A 24,452-nucleotide genomic window follows, 5' to 3' on the forward strand; every position below is an offset into this window, starting at 1 on the left:
AAAACAGTCCTAGGAGGTAGAAATTATTTTATTCCCATTTTACAGATAATCAATTGATACATGATGGAGTTAAATAGCCTACCCTGAGCCACACAGGTAGTAACTGGCATGCAATCTGAATGGAATCAGACTCTGAGATAAGTGTTAAGAGTTCAATATTGGCTTAAAAGGAGTCGACCAATACAATAGCTAATATGTACTGCAGTGGAGTTCCTGGTGTGAAGGTGTGCTTAATTAAGTAGCAGATTATTGAACCGCTCACTTTCTGAAAGGGCTTTATCAACTCTGTTTTTCTGACCTCATCTCCACTCCCCATAAGAAGTTAAACTAAAGAAATTCTAATGCATTACTAAGCATAAACTAACAGTACCACTGTAAGTAGTTTATTGACCAGCTACAAACAGTGGGGTGGCTGACAATGACCCTTGCATATCAACCTGCCAGCTTACGCCCTATTTTGAGTATATCACTCAGATATCAAGAAGTATAGCCACACAGACACAGTAGGTTTTATTTGTAAAATCACCTCCACATAAAAATTCTATACAGATATCATAAGAGAATATGTAAGAGCTACATTGCCACTTTGCTTAAAAAGAATACTTTTTAAAAATGTATAAATCATTTGGCACTATCCCAACACATTTAGAAGTTATTCTAGATGGCCTCTCAGGAAGTAGCTGAGAAAAGTTCCAAAATCTATAGTGATTGGTTTAAAAACTAAATTTAAGAATGCCATAGCAACATATTCCCCATCAAGAGTGCCACAGAACAACCTAGAAAGTAGCCACATTTGCACTCTCATAGACTAAAGAATGAGGTGTTTTAAGTAGAAGTGACTGATGGAGTGGCTTCACCTGCAGAAGAAAAAGACAGGCAGTTAATGTACAGATGCAATGTAGCTGCTGAAAAACTTGGTACTGAAAACACCCTAACACTTTGACCAATTATATATATTGAACATATACTATGTACCAGGTATTGGGAAAGGGTGAACAGATTGAGACTCTTGGCAAGTTTCATCCGAGTGACCAGGCACTATTTAAAGTGAATGGTTTGATTATCAACCCACATTATGTTTAAGCCAGACTGGAGGTTTAGTTAATGTGACATGATAACTGGGGTGAGGGAAGACTTATCAATAAGACCACAGCGTATATAGATACTATTTAAACAAACAAACAAAACCCTGATTAGCAGAGACTTAAGCTTTGTCCTTCCTTATATCAACATCATGTGTTGCCTGTTCTGAGGATCCTCACCGAGCGGTCTTGGAACCTCACCGAGCTGTCTTGGAAGTATGGAACCCAAGGCAATCCAAACAGGCAAGTGTTGGTTAAGTTCCAGGAAAGACAAGAATCGGCAGAGGGAAGATCATTTCTGGACTTTGTAAGACAGCTGTTGGTAGCACGTGGCATGGTATCTAAAAAGGATGAGCTAAAAGTTTTAAACAAGAGAAAATCTGCATGTCAGGTTTCATTTTAAAATAAACCTTTGGGCTCGACTGATTGCTGTGCACCCTACTTTGATGGTAGTAGAAGGAAAAGCCACCATCACCACCACCCTGTCCCCTACTTGACGTTTTTTTAGGAATAACACCATTAAGAGTCTCCCCACTGCTACCCAACACCCTCCCATTGGGGAACCTATTCCCCAACACAGACAATGTTAGCTCTGATAGCCTTATGCAGAAGTTCCCAAAGACAAATCTCACAAACACAAAGCAGAAGTCCTAGATCTTTTAAATTTTCCATTCATAAAATACATACTAGAACACTAAATTTGTTGTTTCTTTGATCCTTAAGGGATAAAAGAGTTTAGTAAGTTTTCCCAAAAACCATACGGTCATGATATATATATTAAACAAGCACCCTAATTTCTTTAAAAAAAAAATTTTTTTTTCAATCCAATAATGCCCATTCAAGTGTACAGGATTTATGAAAATTACAAAAAATAGAAAACATTAGGTCTTGTATAGAATAAAGAATTATACAGTGTAGGTCAGGATTAATTTTTTTAAATGTTAGACCTTAAAGAGTGAATACTGAATGCTTTTGCTACCACTCCTATTTCTCCAAGCATCTCCTGCTCTTCAGAGTGGCAGCAAAATGAGAAGGCGTGTTTAGGTCCTGACTTGCTATCTCCTAACTACATAATATTGAGCATTTCAACCTCTGTGTTCCATTAACCCATTTTACTGTGTGAGTTAGGTGCCCCAAAAGCAAAATCTGACAAGATTTATAACAGGTGATTTATTCTAGAAGTGCTCCCAGTAAGGCAATGTGGGGAGCGGGAGAGGAAGATGATGATAACAAAAGTGTGCTATTTCAGACAAACTCCCAGTCTCCGTAGAATCTGCAAGAGAGCTCCAAAGTCAAATCCGGCCTCACAGTTTGTCCTAGACTCAGGCAACAGAGCCAGGCTTTCACACGCCACACAATCATGGCGGTGGAGGGAGCTCTGTAAACTCCCAGGTCCAGTTGGGGTCATTAAAGGTCAAACTACACAAGCAAGGTGAGTATACGGTACACGGAAATGGTGAGGGCAACCCAGGGGGATCTGGGCAGAGCATCTGCAATGACCAAATGACACGGATGAATATTTCATTGGACATAGGAACTATGCAAACCAGCGTCATTCCAGGTCTCAAACCCAGCTGAGCTTCACTTTCCAAACCCTTTACTTTTTTTTTTTTTCCAAACACTTTACTTTTAACAAGTAGTTCTTAGAAAGTGAACTGAAACAGTTGGTCTATTACACTCACCTGGAAACAGTACATATTAAAGGAATTTTTCCAGTGACTCCTTTGTGCATTATGGTATAGTAGAGAGAGGAATAAAAAATCACTCCATAGGAGAAAACCTAATGAAACAAAAAGACCTTTCAATACCATCACACACGGGAGTTTTAATGAAACTAAACAAGAAACAAGAAACAGATCAAATCAAGATGTGAGATTGTTATACTAAAGTCTCCACAGGGACCCTAAAGAGATTATTTCCATGGAGACCACTAAGGAAACACCAAGTCAGGCTCTGGATCATCAGTGTAACTAGTTAGCATTTGTGGAAACTGAAATCATGAATTGCCAGGCTAGAAACAAGGGCCACAACTTCTACTTAATAAATTTATCTGGGATTTGGCCTTCAAATGTTACCACAGTGCTAGGTCCCAGGTCTCTGGAAAGAGTAGATAGAGGCACTTTTATTTAAAACCATAATTGGAGGTTTGTGTTTTCTGAATACATGCTTCTTGTGGAGACATTCAAAAACACTGTGTAATGGCAAACTAAAAATCTCCATCATCCTAACACACGGATAACATCTGTAAACACATTTAGATGTACATTTTTCTATTACTTATTGTTTAAAAATGTCAGACTGGATACCATTTTCAACCTGTTAATTTAAATATTCTCATGTAAATAAAATGTTTCCAAGGTCATTTAATAGAAATATAACATTCATTAACATGGTTATTTATCCATTGTGTTGGTATTGATTGTTATTTTAGTCAAGAGTCTATAAGTTGTATATAAAGTGTGGAAAATAGACACTATACCAGTATGCTCCTTACTTCTCATATTCAATAGTAATTTCCAATATGGCAGAGTAAGGATCACCAAAAGTCCACTTCCAGGAAAAAAAAAAAGAAAAGAAAAGAAAAACAAGAAAACTGGCAGACACTGTCAAATTTAACTTTTTCAAAATTCTAGAAATTAACCTAAGGCTTTGTTGTGCGGGGACCCTGCTCACTATGCTATTTGTTGTGCGAGATCGCCTGTGGGTTCTCAGCTCCCGCTTTTCACATAAGAATGCAGGATATGGCTAGGCCAAAAAGGAACACCCATGGAGCCATAAGTAGGGGAGTCATACCACTATAGTCTCACTGGAGGCAGGATCCACATGACCTGCAACCTGCTGTCCCCTTCTCTGTCTGCCAACCAACCGACTGACCGACTGACCAACCAACGCAGCTGTGGCAGTTATATCAATGGCTAACTGGTTACAGCTGACGGCCAACTAGCCACAGCTGACAGTCATCTACTACCCAAGCCAGCACCTTTCCACGTGAGGCCAAGAGCCTAGAAACTGCTCTCTGGGACTCTGTTCCCACAGGCTTGCAACAATCCAAGGAGCATGTGTTCAAGAAAAATCGTGAAATTTCAGTGAGAACAATGAGCTTTGTGACATTTTAACTTGCTCTGTACCAATTTCCATCTCCCCAGCTCCACAGTAGCCACAAAAACCAACAGCCTTGCAAAGCCAAAGGGAATAGAATAATTTGGAGCTCTCCAAAAGCCCCATCTCCAGAGATTTGTTATTATTTGAGCTGTCTGGCAGGTTTCCTGAAATACTGGTCTTTATTTGACTTGACTCAGAATGTGCTCAAATCTAAACTGACCTACAACAAGTAAAGAAATCGAATTAATAATTAAACACTACCCATAAAGAAAAACCCAGGTCCAGAAGTCTTCACTGCTGAATTCTAGCAAACATTTAAAAAATTAATACCAATGCTTCACAAACCCTTCCAAGAACTAGGAGGTGGAACATTACTCATTCTATGAAGGCAGTATTACCTTGACACCAAAACCAAAGACATAACAAAAAGAACTACACAGACCAATATACCTTATGAATACAGACACAAAATTATTTAATAAAACACTTGCAAAGTGACATACATATTAATGGAACAGAATAGAGAAAGCCCCAAAATAAACCCATATGTATATGGTCAATTAATTTACAACAAAGGAACCAAGAATACATAATGGAGAGATAAATGGTGCTGGGAAAGTTGACAACCACATGCAACAGAATGAAACTGGACCACTATCTTACACCATACACAAAATTAACTCAAAATGGATCAAAGACTTGAATATAAGACCAAAATTCCTATAAGAAAACATAGGCAGTAAGCTTCTTGACGTTGTTCTTAGCGATGATTGTTTGGATTTGACACCAAAAGCAAAGGCAACAAAAGCCAAAATAAAGAAGTGGGATGACATCAAACTAAAAAGCTTCTGCACAGCAAAGGAAGTCATGACACAATGAAAAGGCAACCAACTGACTGGAAGCAAATATTTGCAAATCATATGTCTGATAAAGGGTTACTATCCAAAATATATTAAGAACTCATACAATTCAATAGCAAAAACATCAACAATCTGAAATTCTATTGTCTCTTCTTCAAAGGAAGAATGTCGATCTCTACCAATATCTAAGTTTCAGTCCTTCTTCTGTTGGACAGCTGCATGTCCTGTGTGGTAAATTGTTAGCCCTTTTAGCCTCAGTTACTTAATATGAAAATTGGAAACGATACTTTCTTTCCAGTGTTTCTAGATTTTAGGAGATATAGGGGTACAGAAGATTTACAAGTGCTTGTAAAGTCATAATAATATATACATCATATAGTCTCCCCTAATGGGTCATGGGCTCTTCAGGGTTAATTCCTGGGTTCCATTGGTCTTTTTATCCTAAAAGTACCAAACTCAGGTATCATAGAAATGAGCAGGTTCTCCATCTATGGCCTTGGCTGCACCTGTCTTGCACTGGCCCTTAGCACAGTGACACTGCAATAAGATCAGGAGATTAGTTTTTTACTGAAATGGTGACAGCTCTTACCTCCTTCTGAATCCCACACTCGGTGACGAGATACTTAAACTCATATCCCTTCTCAGTTATTTTGGTTGCAGGACAGCCAATTCCCAGAGACACTCCATCAGAATGCAAAAAGTGATCATGACCAAGTAGAGTCGGTTCAACCACAGCCCAGAACATAGAAGAAGTACATCCTACAGATACTGTTGAAAGAAGCCCAAAAAGAAATAGTCAGAGAGGACTTTTTGTCCTAGAAGACAGAGGAAATTTGAGCATGGCCTCTTCACAAAAATGAATAAATAAACAAATACCCCCTGGAACACCCTTGAGAGATGCAATGTGATCATTCCGATGAAACTGTAAAAGTTGTGCAGGAAAAGTTAACATCAGATCAGCTTCACGGAGGCCTGTCTGGGGAAATCTCCGTCTCCTCCTCCCAGCACCATTTCCTTAAAAGCTACAGGTGCAGGTGGGATGCTGTCTGCCTCGCTTGCTGTGTGGGCCTGTCCTGGATTTGGGGGAGCCTCAAGCTGGTGTGCCGACTTTGGATCTACATGGCAAGGCCAGTATAAATGATGGGTGCAACATGGAAGTCGCAGCCTCTCTGTGGCTTCTGGCTGTCATCCACAGTGGCCGAACACACCTTCTGAGGGTGAAGGGACAAAGAAAACCGTATATGAGAGCAGCTGCTGCTTCTGCCAATGAATGGAGATCTGTATCTGCTGTGTCTCCTGCCCTGTGTCCATCTATAAAACAAAATGAAGGTTGTCTTAGATTAAAGCCTAGTTATGTCATTATCCACAGTTCTGGTGACCCATTAATTCTACCACCAGGAATAAATTCTAAGTTTTCAGATAGATGTGCAAAGGTATGTCCTGCAGATAAAGTTATCCATCACTACATTTTCACAATAGGGAAATATTAGAAACAAGAAAATGCTACGTGTACTTTCTGTGTTGTACTTCCATTCATTTTTTTTTAATAAAGAAAATAAATAAATGGTTTAGGTGAGAAAAGTTTACTGTATAATAAGCCACAAGTAGGATGCATGAACAAAGTAAATGAGTTGCAAATAAAACAATAGATATTAAAAGATAACTTCATGATTCAAGACAAATAAAAAGTGAGAAGAGAAAGAATGAAGAGCTTTGTTTCCACCCCGACTTAGAACCAACACATGCTCATTTAGGAGAACAAAGGAGATGACCAGAGACAGGCACTGGATTAGGAGTAGACCACAGTGGGATAGGAAGAGCAGTCTGAAACATTAAGTAGGGAAATCATTTTCCCAGGTCCCAGGTGGGGTGATGGTTGTTGGGGGTGGGGGAAGAGCCACACAGTGGGAAATACCTACCTCTAGAAGGAAGAATAAAAAATAGCTCTCTCCCAAACATAAGGATAAGCTAGATAAATCGCTTGCTTTGGGGGAAGGTAGAGGACAAAAGAGAGAAAGCACCGTGACTACAGAAGTCAGAAAAAAAGAATGGCAAGTCATTTCTACTGAAAGCAGCAACCAATAACAGAGCCAGCAATATCTGAGACGCCACACCTTCAAACAACAAAACAGGTACCTGACTGTTGCTCAGAAAAAGCCAGAATCATGCACAAAAGTAAAGATGATTGTAACCCCACAAAACCCTTCATGTCAGCTCTCGACCGATGACGCTTAGAAAACCCAGGAAATTGAAAACTCCTGACCTGCTTTGGGTCATTTGATAGCCAATGCCACACCCAGCTGACAGCATTTACAAATTGCTTTTTGCTGATTGCTTTTCTTTTTCAGGAATATGCATTGTGGTCTTCCTGATCCAAATTGCTTAATATGAGGAAAATATGGAAAGTACTAGAACAAAATAAAAACTCTTTGTCAGAGCTGTCATTTTTTACATTCTGAGAAAGGCTTCTTTCCCCCTTCTGTCCTGAGTGATCAGGACATTGTCAGCTGGGAACACTGTACTGCTCACTCCAGTACTGAAATCAGGGGTGCAAAGAAAGTCCATCAGTAAGTCTTAGAGAACTGTCACTTCTCCAGGCCCTCTGAAATTACTGGGGAACAACATGTTTGGGGACTGCCAATGCCCGTTTGCTGAATTGTTGGGGAATGACATTCGGGGGGGTGGGGACAGAGTTCCAGAAAGCAATTTCTAGGCTCTCGGCCTCATGTGGAAAGGTGCTGGTTCGGGTAGTAGATGGCCATCAGCTGTGACTAGTTGGTAACTGCCGTGGCTGAGCTAGCAACCGGGGATTGCAGTTAGCAAGTGGGGTTGGTTGGAGGAGAAGCAGACGGCGGGTTGTGGATAGTGTGGCTCCTGCTTCCTGTGTCTCCAACCCAGCCGCCAGCGAGAATATAGCGATATGACTGTCCTACCTATGGCTCTGTGGGTGTTCCTTTTTGGCCTCACTATGTCCTGCGTTCTTATGCGGGGAGCGGACCAGAGACCCCGTATGCTACCCCACATGACACAAGGAGATATTTGAAGCCTGTGATTTTCAAACTTTAGGAGCATCAGAATCACCTGCAGGCCTTGTTCAAACCCAGGCTGTGCCCTGGAGATTCTTATTCAGAGCCAGGTGGAGCCTGAGAATTTGCATTTCTGAAACTTCCCAGGTGATGCCAGGACCACACTTGAGAACCACTGACTCAGCTGCTGTGCCCTTAGAGAGCACCCGCTCAGTGGCACCCCAATTTTAAAATGATTATCAAAATCACCTGGAGCACTATTTAAAAATACAGCTATTTTAGCCTCACGCCAGTCCCACGGGATCTGTTATGGCTGGAAACTTTAGATTGAGTACGTATGAAACACGGAAATTTCTTGTCCAAAATGTAAATTCCTAGCGTCTAACCCAGAGGGACGGGCCCAGGAATATGCATTTTTAACTGTTGGCCCCGCTGATTCATGGAGGCTCCCATTTCAAGAGAGCTCCGGCAGAGATCCTCAGGACTGCTAAGAAAGGAGGAAGCCAGGCGGGCCTCCAATTCTCCTCCAGCTATGTTCATTTCACTTCCGACTCTGTCATAGCAGAGACTTTTTGTGTAAACCACCAACATTATAAGTCCCCTGTGCCCTTTGATTTGAAGTGTAAGATCATGATTTTAAATAAGAAATCAGATGTGCCTCGAGGCTACTCCATGAGCTTCATTTTTGATGAATCAATGAGAAACAAATAAATAAATCCAAATCGCACTTCTCTTCATACCTTCTCTTGATAATTCCAAATTCTGCATGATATAAACACTGTAGAACATTTATGCTGTTTGTGCTAGTAGTCACGGTCTTGTAAGGATCTGGAAAGACGTAGAGGAACAGAGAGACCAGTCCAACTAGCATGCCGATGGGACAAATTCCAGAATCAGCAGCCTGAACAAAGCCTCACTGTTTTAGCTTCTTCTAGACAGCCACATATGATGACAGGAAGAAAGAGATGGGATAAATGAGCTGCCACTGTGCCATTTTGCATCACCCTCCCAAGTGGAAAGAAAGAACCTCTATTCAGGGATCCATGCTTCAGAGGCCTTTTCCACTTGGGGAAAAAGATGTGGTGGACCCACAGGACAAGCCCCCAGAATGCCCTGCCTGCACGGCCCAGAGCTCACATCCAAGGCCCACATGAGACCCTTCCCTGAGTCTGTCTCCCAGGTGTGTGTCCCCTGCATCCAGTGGGTGGTCAGGGGGCAGGTGCCACTAGAAATATGAACAGAGCTTGGATGTGTCATCTGTAGCATTCACTTCCTCTATGGGAAGCCCCTTACAATGCAGGTCAGAGTGGGCTTGGAAAGAGAGGAGAAATTGGGCCAGGGGCCGTGAGTAGGGGAGTGAAATGGAGTGGAGATGGATGACGGCTCTTACCACATTGCCGTGTTCCCGCATGGAAGGACTCTGGGAATTCTAAATTAAAGTCTTGCCTTCTATCTCATTAGGAAAGTTAGTTTGTCAAAATAGGAGGGCAGAACATATCTTGTATAATAATTTATTCAATTGATTTATAACTTGTACACAGATATATGGTACGCAAGTTCTGACAATTAAGTTCGTGAACTTGTTGCAACGGTGCTGCTAACCTTTTTCGATATCAGAAGGATTATTCATTATGAATTTGTACCAACAGGACAAACAGTTAGCCAAGTTTACTATTTGGAAGTGATGAAAAGGCTGCATGAAAAAGTTAGACGACCTGAACTTTTCGCCAACAATTCATGGCTTTTGCATCATGACAATGCACCAGCTCACAGGGCATTCTCTGTGAGAGAGATTTTAGCCAGTAAACAAATAACTGTATTGGAACTCCCTCCCTACTCACATGATCTGGCCCCTAATGATTTCTTTCTTTACCCAAAGGTAAAGGAAATATAGAAAGGAAGACATTTTGATGACATTCAGGACATCAAGGGTAATACGATGACAGCTCTGATGGCCATTCCAGAAAAAGAGTTCCAAAATTGCTTTGAAGGGTGGACTAGGTGCTGGCATCGGTGCATAGCTTCCCAAGGGGAGTACTTCGAAGGTGACCGTAGTGATATTCAGCAGTGAGGTACGTAGCACTTTTTCTAGGATGGGTTCGTGAATTTAGTTGTCCTACCTCATATATGCCTCCACACTACCCGTTGCTCCAGTCCTTATACATACTCGGCAGGAGCAGACCGCAGGCCATTTGTGCTTAGTTCAGAGTAACTTGTTCTGGGCCATATCTCCTGATCGCCCTGGGAGCTCTTAGGACCTTATCTTGCTCCATTAGAAGGACTTGGGTTTTACTAGACGTTTTGGTACTTGGCTCACTCCTTAATACTCACTTTCAGTAAGTCACACAAATAACCAGAATTACATAAATCTTGTTTATCCGCATGGAGAGAGGTGCAAGAAAAGGAGTGGAGATTATCTCAAAGTGGATCTGCTTGATTAGATAAGGAAATGTTGAATAGATGACTGTAACATACTTGGGTGACCTTGACTCTAAAACCCCAGATGGTTTAAATTCCAAATTCTCTCACAATCCTAATTGAAGCCACTTCAGTCGTTTATTCTATTTTCTAGTTTGCTCCTGTATAAACTTCTAATATTTATTTCAGTGAGATTATCTACCAATACATGTTATTAACTTATCACTTAGCTCTGGATATGAGGTGGTTTCTTTCAGCAAATATTTGACAACCTCTTATGTAGTAGGCATTTTGCATGTGCAGTAGGAGATACAACACTGAATAAGAAAGACTTTCCCTTGTCTTTGAGGAACTCAGAGTCTGGCAGGGAGACACACATTAAACAAACACAGTTAAGAAATAATCCTGCAACTAACTAATTGCAATTCTGACATGTGCTACAAAGGAAAGTACAGAACGTGAAGGAAGTAGATAACAGGGGGACATAACCAGGTCTGTGGGGTGCAGAGAGAGCATCCCTGAGGAAGTGGTATTTAAGCTGAACCATCTGAAAGCAAGCATTCAAGAGAGGAAAAACCACACATGCAAATAATGCTTGAGGCAGGAAGGAACTTGGCACAAAAGAAGAACTGAAAAAAATGAGTCTGGAGCAAAATGTACAAGAGAGTGAGATAATGCTGGAGAGATAGGCAAGGGTCAAAAGTACAGATTCTTAGAGATCTCATTTAAAATGTTGAGTTTTAGTCAAAGTGCAATGGAAGCCTTCAAGGTTTTAACTAGGAAGCAAATAATCAGAATTACGGTCTGGAAGACCACTGTAGATGCCAAACTGAATACTCAGAGCCCAAAGAGTCACAGACATATTTTCAATTCTATGAGGATTTGAATAACTTTTAAAAAATATTACCAGGACAATAAAATATCTCTTCTGCAAGAAAAATTCAAAACTGACTTTTTCATAGATTAAAAGTCCTAGGGTACTGAAGGTCAAACTGTGTTCCTTGAGAAGTCCTTTTCTTTAGACAGGGTCTATGTATTTATCAAGTCTGGGAAATGCTGCTCCAGGACTTGGATGGAGAATGACTTGGAGGGAGACACAAGTGGTTAAGACAAAAATTTGGAAGTCATTGTGGGGGTACAGAAATTACAGTGAGTTTGACCAGAGTAATGGCAGTAAAGGCAGAGAGAAGCAGACTGGTTCCAGAAGGTAGAATGTTTGACACTGATGGTTGACTAGATTGGTGATTGAGGGAGACAGGTATCAGGCTTGACAAGCAGACTTTAGGTAGATACAATTGAACTGATGGTTATTAGTGAAATAATTAGGGTTAACAGTTATAGACTGCCTAGTATGTACTACATACTATTCTCAGCACCCTTATGATAACTCATCAAATTCTCACAAAATCTTAAGAGAGAAGAACTATTATTATCTTCATTTTACTGATAAGGAAACTGAGAGTCGCAGAGGTTAAGGGACTTACCTAAGGCTGTTCGCAGATCTGTAGCCAGGACTGTGGCCCGTGAGCCTGCCTTCTCAGGACACAACAGGGGAGATGACAGGCTAGGAAGAAAAATTAGAGTTGGCTGATTCTGTGCTTCAGCTTGTATGAATCCAAGTCTCTTCACTGGTGTGCCTTCTCAATGCAGCCCTCGTCAGCAGCTCCGCTGGGGTTTCACAACCTCCTACCTGGAACCCAAAGCTCCCACAAAGGAACTTTTGTCCCTGGATGGCTGCTAAAATTATTGTTTCTGTGGGGGGATGTGAGTGAGGCACCTCCAATTCTGCCATCTTGCTGACCCAGAGCAAACATCTTAAAGCTAAATTGATAGTATTCTCTAATAGTTCTTGGAAGAACCATGATAAACAGCACTTCTCACATGTAGCATCTTTCCTGGCATGACTGTGTTTTGACCACAGTTGATGTATATCTCTGTGATTTTCCCGCTGGGTTAGGTAACTCTCAGGGCATCTATCTTAGGAGAAAACCACAGGTCAAAACCACTATGCCGAAGACCAGGCTGCCCTCTCCTGCCTGCTCCAATTTCAGACTTAGAACTTCTGCTTCCATTTTTATATGTTGTAAGCCCTTGCTCCATCAAATCTAACCTCTTAGGAGACATAAATAAAACATAACCAAAATGGAGTGGAAAAGAGGGAAACATTGCTTAAAATAGTCATTTACCTAATTTATTCTCATTGGGCTGAAGGCAAGAAATGTAAATCCTGAAGGTTTTGGGTAGAATACAAAGAAAAATTATTTCCTCATTCTCCCTGACCATACCTTGCAAGTCTTCTTCCTGGTTTATCATACTACTTGGACAAACACACTTGACCACACCTCCTGACATTGCTCAATATTTGCTTGAATGAAAGAGACCAAGGTAAGCTGAAGGAGGAGCTCTCATTACCTTCTGTCCATCATCCAATAAATAGGCATGCCAACCAAGTTCTCACCATTCCAATACCCTACTGGAGAGATGAGACAATCACACCAGCTGCCCCTAGTGGGGTTCCTATTGTTTTCTCTTATTCCAAGCCAACTATGCACAATCTGCGGTGAGTAGGCTTTGAGCTGAAATTACTCTAGCGTGATAGTCTCCTGACAGCTACTGACAGGGGGCTTTGTATAGAGTTAGAAAAGACCCAATTTCAGTTCTATATATGGTTGGACTCTATAAGTAATGTAAAGGGTGGCAGGAGGTGGTAAGGAAAGTTCCACAATGTATGTTGTTTTAAGAGGGATCATAGATTCAGTGTTAACTTGCCTAAGTGTTCTTTCTATGTTCAGATGCACTCTACCACAGCAACACTAGCAAGTACTGTCTATTCTTGTTCATTTTCAGGGATAGAAAATTCAGGATCCCAGAAAGTTTTCAAGATGGAGAGTTATCTTTTGATTCTGAGATGCAATATATTTTTCTGAAGTTCAACCCTTTGGTTTTGGGTTAACCCCTTGTAACTACACAGGAAAAAAAATAACGTTTATAATCTCTTTCAAATAATGAAGACTGCTCTCTTGTCACTGTCGAGTTTAGATGTTCCAAGCTACACATCTCCCTCCCTTCAACTCTTCCCCAAGGGACATGGGTACAGACCCCATCATCTCTCTTCTGGGTGTAGGCTCCAATGATTATGTGATTCTATTTAAAAATAGTAAGAGAAAAAACAACTGGGTTTGGGTCTTGGACGACCCCTTAGTGGATGAATGATCCAATGTTTCTGAATTTCTTTAACTTCATTCCTAAGTGGAGAATAATTGGGGAAGGGTATTGAAGAAGACGATTTCCTGAAGATCCAATGTAGCTCTCAGGTGCATGATTTCTGCATGTAAGTCTTTACCCTAGAATTGACCTTCAAATCAATCCAAAAATGACTATGTGGTGCCATCTGTGGCTACATTTCCTGGTACTCTGTAGCCTACAAGAAGAGATCAACACCACAGCAAAAAGACGTATATTTACACAAGCTAAAACACAGGATAGGCCAACTCTACTTTCATTTCCTGGACTGCCATCTCCTCTGTTGTAGCCTAAGAATAGGGGATCCCTATGGAGGCTTTGAAGTTCAATTCATTGTACAAAATAATTAACTTTGTCTTTAGTGGTCAAGGAAGCTGATTTGAGTTGTTGACCAGGAACTAAAAAGTCTTTTTCAGTGCCAGAAAATCTGCTGAACTGGATGCTTCCTCAAAATCTCGGAGATAACTCACAATCGTCCAATTGTGCCTATAACAAACCATGACCTTTCTATAATCACTCGATTCAGATATTCCTGACTCTCTGTTTTAAAGTGAAGAAAGGCGGACAAGGGAAATCGCGTGTCCTGGATTCTCTAAGTATAGGAATAGAAGCTCCAGTTGAGCTAAAAGTAATTATATGTACAGTATTTTACAGTTTATTAAGTGATTACTTGTCCCATATCTATGAAGTAGGTGTTAATATCCACAGTTTTTAAATGAGGAAACTGGAGGTCAGGAAAGTTACATAATTTACTCAAAGTCATAAGTGAAGGAGCACAGAATCCAGCCAATGTCTGGCAGGATTCTGGGCTCCTGCTCTTCTCGCTATCCCACTAACCCATGAGATAACCAGGAGATGGGAAGGATTACAGACAAAGCATGTTTAGAAATGTTTTAAGTGGTAACTAACTCTTCTTGTTCTCCTCCAGTTCTTGTGGACCTCTGGACTCTCTTTTTTACTTCCACAGCATAATGTGACTCCCTCTATTCTCTCCCGGGGGTGTAGACAAGTTATAGGCTAAAACTGGAGGGTTTCCCAAAGCCTGCCTACGGCTGGATAATGATCTTGATACCTGCCAGTTAGTTAATCACACAATTCAGCTTTGGAGGTCAATCACCAATGTAACATAGCAGTTTTGCCTTCCCTCCCTCAGTATTAACTGAATTGAATTAGAAGAAGATGGAGAAGAAAAGAACTCAATCCAGGAAGTAAAAAGGGCTATAGTCTGGAGTCAGAAGACGTGTATTCTAGTCTCAGTTAAGTCTTTGATTACAGAGTTTTCTTTAAAAACACCCTCTCTAAGTATCATATCCAAAGTTAGGGAATGGTAATAAATCTCCCAGGCAGGACTGATATTCTGCCAGTACACAGTGGTAAGGCTGAACCAGTTGTTAAAATATTAAAACCCTTTCCATGCTGGTTGGTAAAGAAGCAATACCTGCCATAGCAGGGACTCCAGACCCACCTCTTATTGTTCCAGCAACATAGCCAGTGACCACTGAATTGGTCTATGTCTGGGCCATATATATTACTAAATATTTTACTATCACCCCTATTCCTCCATAGGAATAGCCTTGGAGGAATTCCTCCACCATAGGAATTCTTCCACCTTAGCCTTACTATTTTCTGAGTGTGTGTTTCTTGTTTCGTCCTTTCCCTGCCACAGAGGTAAGCAAAGAAAACTACTCCCGTCTAAATCCTCTAATAAACACAATGATCAGTGCAAAATATAGCAGAGGCATCCGAGCTGCCAACGTCCTGTTGTCCCTCAAACTTTTGGGGATCCAGAACCAAAGCCTAGAACAACAGCTGATCCAACAAGTCTATGACAATGAGGAAAATACAGGTGAGTGCCTAAATTCTCAGCAAAGTTTAGGATAACAGTTACCTAGCTACTAAGATCATCTCCAATGGGTCCTAAAAATTGTGTGTCCAAGGAGGTATCCCTGCTACATTTATCGCAGCTATATAAAATTTTAGGTGACAGAAAGGTGCCTCAAAATATCAATCCCCTGCCGCTTACTCTAGCGCTAGGCCTTACTTCTTTGGATCCTGAAAACCATTTTCCTTCAAGATGTCACAAGGAAAGGCAAAAGACATTATAGACTCTTAACCGGTATCCATTAATACTGCTCTATAAGCTACCTGAGTTCACAACCAGATAGAGGTGTAGACCACAACTAAGAAAGCTCATAATAGAGAGCCAACCACAGAGCAATGGAGATGTGGCCTGGGTTCAAGTCCAGGCTCCACCTTGAGACTTTCATATCAATACTGAGCCTCAGCCTTCTAATTAATATAAGGAGGAAATGAAGTGACCCCTACCTACCTCTTATTGTAAGAATTATGAAAAGCCTGAGAGTTTTAATACTCTATAAGGCAGAACAGAAAAGTCAATTATTACTATCCTGGCAAGATGGCTCACAAACACGCAGAGAAAAATCCCAAGATTTCATTATTTATGTATTTTTCTTCTTTTTTATTTTCATAAGGATTGCCTTGTTCCAAAAAGATTCTATGATTTCATGGGAAGGACTAAGATCTCGCTTGCCTTTATACAGTACTGCTAGAAAAGGCTCTGCTTGGGGGATAAAGGAGAGAACAATAAAGTATTAGCATAGAGTGGAACAAAAGAAAGAAATGACAGGCAACATAAGTCACAAGAAGACAGGAGGCCAAAAACGTCACAAGCATGGACCTTGTTAAACTTGAATACTTTTCTTCTTCGGATCAGATTTAACCTCGGGACAGCTTGCCTTGCTTATTATGGCTTTGAGAGCATGTCAGAACTCTGATGAAACATCTGTCTATTCTCACCTGGTCAGCCAACTAGAAAAGAAATTCCAAGAAGAAATTAAAAATATGGGTAAGAATCAAATGTTCAGAGACCCTGGATAACCTTATTTTCTCCTCCACTGATTCAGAACTACATGAAGTTTCCCTCCGCTGTTTCCCTCTTCTCTTCATTCTGTTCATCCCACTCACCTTCCCTTCTTCCCTCTTTCAATTTGCTTCTTGAATTTTCTTTTCAAATATGTTCAACTGAGCATTGACCCTACATCAAGCCTTGCCTTATATATGATAATAAACACACACACACACACACAGACACACACACACACACGACACACACACACACGACACAGTTCTCTAGTCCTCCAGAAGTTTGGCTTTTAGACAAATAATGAATTACACCAGAAATAGCTGAGCAATACAAGATACTGTGTCATAAGAACCAAAGCATGCAATACTAGTATAAGAGCTACAGGTAGTCCAAAGTACTTTATCACTGGGAAAAATAGGTTGACCATGTGGCTGCTAGTGAGGTACATTGTTATTATTTCAACCCTACCCAATATTCTATTATTCATTAGATCTCTGCAATCCCATTTTCCTTTGAGATGACCTCTATTTCTTCCACTTCTACTTAGAGTTTCAACACATCACTATTGAAAGTACAAGAGGCTTGGTGGTGGGAAATCTGTATTCTAGGACTAGCTCTGTAATCACCTGAATATCAGGGTAGGATTTTAATCTCTTTCATGCTGGGTCTCCTCAGTGATAACATGAAAGGAGTTGAGTTGAATTTGGTGGTCCTCGAGAGCCTTAAAATTTCTCAAATTTGCTGATTCTGGGAGTGATCCGCCCTTTCCATTACTCACCTCTCCTTAAATGTAAAGAAACGGGAATAAAGTAAGTAGGAATAGGTTGCAAATGTATTTATTACTTTTCAGTACCACTTCCATGAGTAAGTTATTTCTTTTCTCTGTGCCAGAGGTACACCATGGTAATCCACTGACTAACTACTACCAGCTCAGCCTGGACGTTTTGGCCTTGTGCCTGTTCAATGGAAACTACTCAATCACCGAAGTTACTGACCTCTTCACTCTTGAAAATGAAAACTTCTATTTTGGTGGCCAGTTCTCAGTAGGTGAGTCATTAAACCAATTCCCCTGATAGAGAGGACACGGTTAGCAGTAGGTCTTGCCCTGGGAGATTTTTTGCCAGTAAGTACTTAGATTTTTTTTCTATCCTATCTACCCTAGTCTCTTCAGAGAGAGGAGAAGAATGGATACTGGGTAGCAGTTAGGTCTCTTTCTAGATGTGCAGTGTAGTAGAAAGACCTGGTTCCTAGCCCAGCTCTTCTTTGGCTTATATAACCAATGGATGTGAACTCTTGACTTTATTTTTCCCATGTGTACAATGAGCATAGATCATGAAACTCTTCATGTAACATATTTTAGGAAGTATAACTGTTAGAGAAAGGGAATGTCATGGAATTCATTTATCTTATCCCAGCCTCTTTCTCCAGTTCATTGGGATTTTGAACAACACCATCTCTCCAGGAGACGAGGCCCAATATTTTGATCTATAAAGTGTGTGTTCACAATGGAGAAGGACCAGATATTTTCCACTGGGTCATTTTACACACCCAAAAAGAAGTCCCCTCTAAATAGCTACTATGGGCGCTCCGCCCCTGTGGATCTAGATGCACAAGCTCATCTTTCTCCAAGAAGCTCAAGGAAAAGCATTCAGTATCTCTAGGTAGTGAGGAGAACATGAGATTTCTCACACTCCTTCTCCTATGCGAGAGGGAAGCCACCACACCTAAGGAACTTAGGAGGAACGAAATAACAAGTGAGAAAAAAGACCTTATCCTCCCTTCTTCCAATCTCTTGCCTCATACCCTTCCCAAAAGGGGTTTATCGGAAAACAATTCTCTAAAGGGCTATTTTCTATCTTCCAAGACATATTTTGTTTGGTGTATCACCCTTCGTTTATTCAATTCCTTTGCCAATATGGCTGAAAGATTAAAAAAATGAAAAAAAAACAAAAAAATAAAACAAGATGTAAAAGTAGAAGACTGTCCATGTGTTTTTATGACCAAGATATGACTCACTGAGTACAAGATATATGGCTACTTAATATAAAGAAGGAATCTTGAAATATTTGAGTGGTTAGTGCTGGAGGGATGATTGCTGTATCTTGAAGTCCTTCTCTCCCATCATTGACTAGAATAACAACCATCCCAGTTTGCCCAGATCTCTTCCTCTTTTAGCACTGAAAGTCCCACATACCAGGAAACCCATCAATTATGGGCAAACTGGGATCGTTGGTCACCTGTCACCAAGGTGTTTTTTTTCTGACAGATACTGGTGCGATGGCTGTCCTTGCTCTGACCTGTGTGAAGAGAAGGATAGTAAATGGACAGACTGAAACAGATGAAGAAAATTTCAAGCATATCAATAATCATACAAAGTCACTGGTAAAAAAGATTCTGTCTGAGAAAAAAGAAAATGGTCTCATTGGAAACATATTTAGCACAGGAGAAGCTATGCAGGTAAGTCAAAGGATAAAATAGGAGACAGAGAAGAGAGTCATGGAGGAAAGCAATATCTTTATCCTTTTTTATTGGCCTCCTAAGATCTTATTATCTATTTTCTTCCTTATACTACCTTTGATTTTACTCATATAATTCCTCTCACCTACCTGAAATGTATTCTCCTCACCTTCAATCTTTACCTTTCCATATCCAAGGCTTCTATGAAGCTTTTCCTAACTACAATTTATTTAAGAAATTCTAGAGCTTGCTACAACTACCTATCTTGTTCTTTACCATATACCACTGTTTAGTGCTTTCATCTTACCTCCCAGATTACATTATGGTTGTAGAAGTGGTAGTGGCAATAACAGAAACTAGTATTTGTTGACATTTACTCATTAATGCACACGTTATACGGAAAAAATTGTTACCTCTGTGTCCTATGATAAGAGCATGAGTCACGCAATATCAGTAACTTGACAAATATTACAAAGCCAGAAAGTGATGCAAATAGGGATGGGACCTACACAACTGGAAACTCACACTCAGCCCCTGCACTGTCCTGTGTATGTTCCTTGACGTCTGGGTCTTTATTCCTGCACGGATTTGCTCAACTCTAAGGGATCGATATGTGAGATCAAGGAAGATTTAAAGAAAAAAATTTTTTCACTTAGTCTTTGGTATGCATAGGGGTTGGCCAGGCTGACTAGGGCTGAGAGGACCTTCAAAGGGACAGAGGACAGCAAGGAGAAAGAGCAAAGGCCCCAAAGAACATTACACATTTTAGGAAGGTCAAGGTGTTCGGCATGGTCAGCATAGGGTCCTTGGGGAAAATTACCAGACAAGGCTGGTGCTGTAAGCTGGGCTCCAACCTTAAGGTTGTTTGTATTGTTCATACTACGTGTTGTCTGCCTTGCTAAGTTTGCATTTAATATAAAACAGTGGCTTCCCATTAAGGCTGCACCTTTGAATCACCTGGGGGAACTTTTAGAAAACACTCATGTTTAGGTTCCACACCAGCCAGTTAATACAGAAATTTAGGGGTGGAGCATCGGCCTTGGTCTTGTTTAAAAGCCCTACCTACAAGTGATATTAATTCACAGCACGATCAAGAGCTTCCTGCCTATAAGATAGTTTTTAAGAAGAGATGTAATGTGATCGGTTTTGTTTCTCTTTAACATCCCACAAACGCTTGTTGACTGGCTGGTTATCATTGTCTCCAAGAAAAGACGAAAGGGGGGGACTGCTCTTCCTTGAGAAACTATAGAGAACATCTTCAAGTCCGACCCATCTTACTTCTGGTCTTGCTTGCTCTAATACCCTCCTCACTATTCTCGCCCCATAATTCTGCCCCTTCGATCCAGTTTACATCTGCTGCCTAGATAGTTCCTGCTCAAGAACCTCCTATACTTCCCACTGTCAAGAACATAATGTCAGACACCTCCCCCCGAAACTCAAGGGTCTACCAATCTGGCCCCAGCCTTCTCCAGGTTGTTCTTCCACAATTGCCCTGAGTGTTCCCTATGCACCGATCTTTCCAAACCAGGAGAAATCCTCTGGGATTTTGCTAAAATGCAGATGCTGTCATCACAATCAGACCATGCCCTGGCCACTCCTACGTTAGCAACTTTGGTCATGCTGTTGCCTCTGGGTACTGTGCACCCCTCTTTATGTCACCTACTTAAATGCTGTCATATCGCATGTCCTACCTCAAGTACCGCCTTCTCCAGCAAGCCTTCCTCAGCACCCCTAAATGTTTAGAGCTCTTCCTCTCTTGAAAGTCCTTGCCTCTAGGTGCTTCTCTTAGACCATCCACCTCAGGGGCTCCTTCTCCAACAGTTTGTGAGCAGTACTTATTGAGTGCCTCCTGTATGACAAGTATTATTCCAATGCTTGCACCCAGTGACAGGACACAAGAGTGAATATGGCAGAAAAAAGTCTGTTCTTATTGGTACTATTATAGTTTTTAACATTAAGCAATTCTCCACCTCCCCACCCAAATAGTTTATAAGCTTCTTGACAGCAGGAGAGTTATCTTAGTTGCCTAAGTTGCTGCCTATGTAGTTAATGTCCAATAAATACTTACTGAATTAGTTAGATGTAGGCTTTCCCCTGATTTGAAGTTTCTCATTCGTTCTCATGTTCTCTCTCTCTCTCTCTCTCTCTCTCTCTCTCTCTCTCTCTCTCTCTCTCTTTCTAGGCTCTCTTTGTCTCATCAAATTATTACAATGAAAATGAATGGAATTGCCAACAAACTCTGGACACAGTGCTCAAGGACATTCCTCGGGGAGCATTCCATATTCCAACTGCCGCAGCCCAGATCTTACCTGCCCTGATGGGAAAGACCTATTTGGATGTTACCAAAAACTCTTCTTGTGTCAGTGGTTCAGGTATAGCACTAAAAAGCAAACTATTTTGCCTTCTAGCATAACACTCAAGGCACATGAGATTTAGGTGTCCTTACGGCACCAAAAGGGACCAGGTAAACCTCTAAAGCATAACAGTTTCCAGATAGAAGTCAGTCCTTGATATGCCATCAAAGATTATAACCACCTGAGGATTTGTTCTTAACAGGGTAATAGATGTCGTTCTTGGTTCAAAGACTGATGGACAAAGCAGATTTGATTAGATGATGTCTGTCTCCAAAGGGATGTTTTCTGATTGCTGGATACAGAGGCAGGTTCTGAGCATTATCTGCATCCAAACAAAGTGTGTGTCTCTGACTTTCCATTATGCACAGTGAGTGATCCCTCAGGGAAATAAGACATCTGTGTGGATGGAATATGGCAGTACTGTAAGAAATTGCATCATCAATCATTGATTCAGACCAACAATTGTGCAACAAGGCATAAGGAAAAGAGACTTTTCCTTCTATGTCATTCATTCCTGGCTCAGCCACTGACAGATTTAGGGACCTTGGACAAAACGTTTAACCTCTAAGTTTCAGTTTTCTAATGTAAGCAATGCAAATGATAACGGTATCTAACATAGGTTTTTTTAAGGACCAAATGAAATCATTCATGTAAAATGACTAGTACAGTGCCTGCACATAGTATTTTTTCAATAAATGTTAAGAACTAAAAAGTCAAAAATGAAAGAAGGACACATTATTGTATGCTGTACCAAGGGGTAAGGGATCAGGAGCCTCTGTGAGAAATGGGATGGGGGCAACTGAATTGCTTAAACGGCTGGGAGTTGAGCTGAACACAAGCATTCACAAGGTGATGAGTGTCTGGTTTTCATTTCTGCTTTAGTCACATGAGAGATATGCCCCTGGACTGATGACACTTGCTCCCTGTAGCAAATCCCCCTCTGCATAAAGGAAAGGAGTCCGCGAGAAGGGGTTGAACAGGCATGCAACTCTAACATCGTTTTGATTATTCTGAAGAATAATTCTCCTGTGCTTTTTTGTCTGTGCCAGGTAACTTCAACATCTCCACTCAGGAGCCTGTATCTGTGGCACCTACTAGCTCACCCTCATCTATCTTAGTCCATTATTCTGTGAAAATCAATGAAACATATTCCACCAACGTCACTGTACCAAAAGGTTCTGTCTTCCTAGATGTGATGGAGAACGCTCAGAAAATAAATGAGACTGTATTTCGGTATGTCTGTACATAACCTAAAGGTATGGTATTTGGTGTGATATTAAAATACATCTGCATGTGCGTACAAAGTACATTTAAAACACTTCTCAATCGGTACCTTTGCTGTCCATTTACATCTCACAGCAGGGGTTAAAAAATGGAGGTGAGAACGTTCATCTTTTAGCACATAGGAGGTATTAATGTTCACTTAATGGATCAATAAGTCCCAGGGATCTCTATTCTGTCAGTAAAACTCCTTCAATAAATACAAGTTCTTAAGTCAGACATTTTGTGTCTAGAACAGTGGTTCTTCATGATTTTTGAATCCCTGACCCCTTTGAAAATCAGATGAATGGGACGCTCATCCCAGAAAAATGAACATACACACAAAAAAACATCCTTTCAGTCAGATGTTTCACAAATGCCCGGAAGCTCGTCCATGCCCCGCCCCCCACTTTGAGGAGAATTCATGGACCCCTAGATTTAGGTTCTCTGGCCAAGAGAGGTCAAATATTAAAATTAAGATATTGACTTTGTCTCTGAAAAATATGGTTGATTTGGCTTCTGAAACCTAATTGACAATTGTTTATCATGTCTAGTAACATGATGTAAGATGGTACAGAGAAAATCACACATATGAAAATATCTATGTATGTATATGTATTTTGTACTATCAATATACATATATAATTAAAAAGGTCCCTATCAAGTGTCCCAGGAAGGTAGAGAAATGTGACTAAAATTGAATGTGAAACAGACATTGCTCATATCACTTTTTAATAAGCAAACATGAAATATTATTTTTCCCTGTTTCTCTTTCTGAAGAGAAAACCTACTAAATTATGACTTATGGTGCCTCTAGGACAACAGGTTAATGCTTCCATCTATTGTTTTAGTATCTTTGGCAGTTACCACCTTGGGGAAGATTAGATATTGTTGACTGCAAAGTGTCCCCATGGCGGGAGGAAGGGGTAGAAACCCTGGGCATCATTTCTCTAATTTAGCATGCATTGTGGAATGCCTACCTCAGAATCACCTGGAATGTTTATAAAACGTGCAGATTCCTGGTCCTGGCCCTACAGAATCAAAGGATAGGGCCAGGAAATCTGCATTTGGGGGGAATGTCTTCAAGATTCTTAGGTACATTAAAGTTTTATAAATGCCCCTATAGAGTTGCCTTTGAAAATTGTAAGTTACTATCACCCATTCACTGTCCCCACAGTTTCACAGTGGTGGAGAGCTCATGGGGTCCCTACATCACCTCTGTTCAGGGCTTGGAAGCCAACAATAACCACAGAACCTACTGGGAACTTCTGAGTGACAGCAAACCAGTGAGCCAAGGTAAACGAGAGTATGCTCAAAGCCCCACAGCGGAAGCGCCCAGAGCACTCGGATGTGAGGGTGTGAGCTTCTGTGGGAAACAAGCCCAGCAGTTGGGAGAGTGACATCCACTATTTAGTGATTTGGTGGTCAAATCCATTGACCCACTTCTTCTTCCTTTACAGGAGTTGGCAGTTATGTGGTCCATGATGGCGAAAAGTTGGAGGTTCGTTGGAGCATATACTAATAAACTCAAACCTTCCTGAGCTGGATCTAATTCTTTTTGCAGAGGCATTCCATGTGGAAACTGACCTCGTGCCTTTCTTTTCATTTATCTCAGTCGCAATAGGAGAGTCAATAACCTCCCTTTCTCCCTTTGCATGTTCAATAAATATCAACAACTATACAAAAAGAGCATGTTCTAATCATTTCATTTTAAAAAGAGATTATTATTAGAGGGAAAACCATCTCAGGAAGAAGTGAAGTGAAAG

At 40.8% G+C, this 24,452-nt stretch overlaps 2 protein-coding genes across 2 annotated transcripts; one reads left to right on the top strand and one right to left on the bottom strand.

Moving 5' to 3' along the window:
- Positions 1-488: 488 nt before the first annotated feature.
- OOSP3 (oocyte secreted protein family member 3) lies at positions 489-12,099 on the bottom strand. The gene is made up of 4 exons (XM_081064278.1): positions 11,973-12,099; positions 5,634-5,812; positions 2,765-2,862; positions 489-1,437 (listed from the first exon to the last, which is right to left on the bottom strand). Exons 2-4 carry the CDS (start codon positions 5,787-5,789, stop codon positions 1,233-1,235), a joined length of 459 nt encoding a protein of 152 aa, XP_080920404.1. The 5' UTR covers positions 5,790-5,812; positions 11,973-12,099; the 3' UTR covers positions 489-1,232.
- An 870-nt stretch (positions 12,100-12,969) lies between these two features.
- On the top strand, positions 12,970-24,208 carry TCN1 (transcobalamin 1; the record flags this gene model as incomplete). The annotated part of the gene is made up of 9 exons (XM_081062303.1): positions 12,970-13,048; positions 15,398-15,577; positions 16,466-16,597; positions 17,507-17,662; positions 18,882-19,072; positions 21,255-21,444; positions 22,476-22,659; positions 23,864-23,982; positions 24,147-24,208. The coding sequence occupies 9 exons, from the start codon at positions 12,970-12,972 to the stop codon at positions 24,206-24,208; spliced, it is 1,293 nt and encodes a 430-aa protein (XP_080918429.1).
- Between the last annotated feature and the right edge of the window lie 244 nt (positions 24,209-24,452).

Source organism: Rhinolophus hipposideros, assembly GCF_964194185.1.
Source record: "Rhinolophus hipposideros genome assembly, chromosome: 10".
Classification (NCBI taxonomy): domain Eukaryota; kingdom Metazoa; phylum Chordata; class Mammalia; order Chiroptera; family Rhinolophidae; genus Rhinolophus; species Rhinolophus hipposideros.

Excerpts from the sequence above, each read along its gene's own strand:
- OOSP3 (XM_081064278.1), bottom strand. The coding sequence starts at position 5,789 with ATGTTCTGGGCTGTGGTTGAACCGACTCTACTTGGTCATGATCACTTT. Across the intron at positions 2,863-5,633 it reads AGTGTGGGATTCAGAAGGAG|GTTTTCTCCTATGGAGTGAT; the intron begins GTAAGAGCTGTC and ends TTGTTTCATTAG. Across the intron at positions 1,438-2,764 it reads TTAATATGTACTGTTTCCAG|CTCATCCTTTTTAGATACCA; the intron begins GTGAGTGTAATA and ends TAAAACTTTTAG.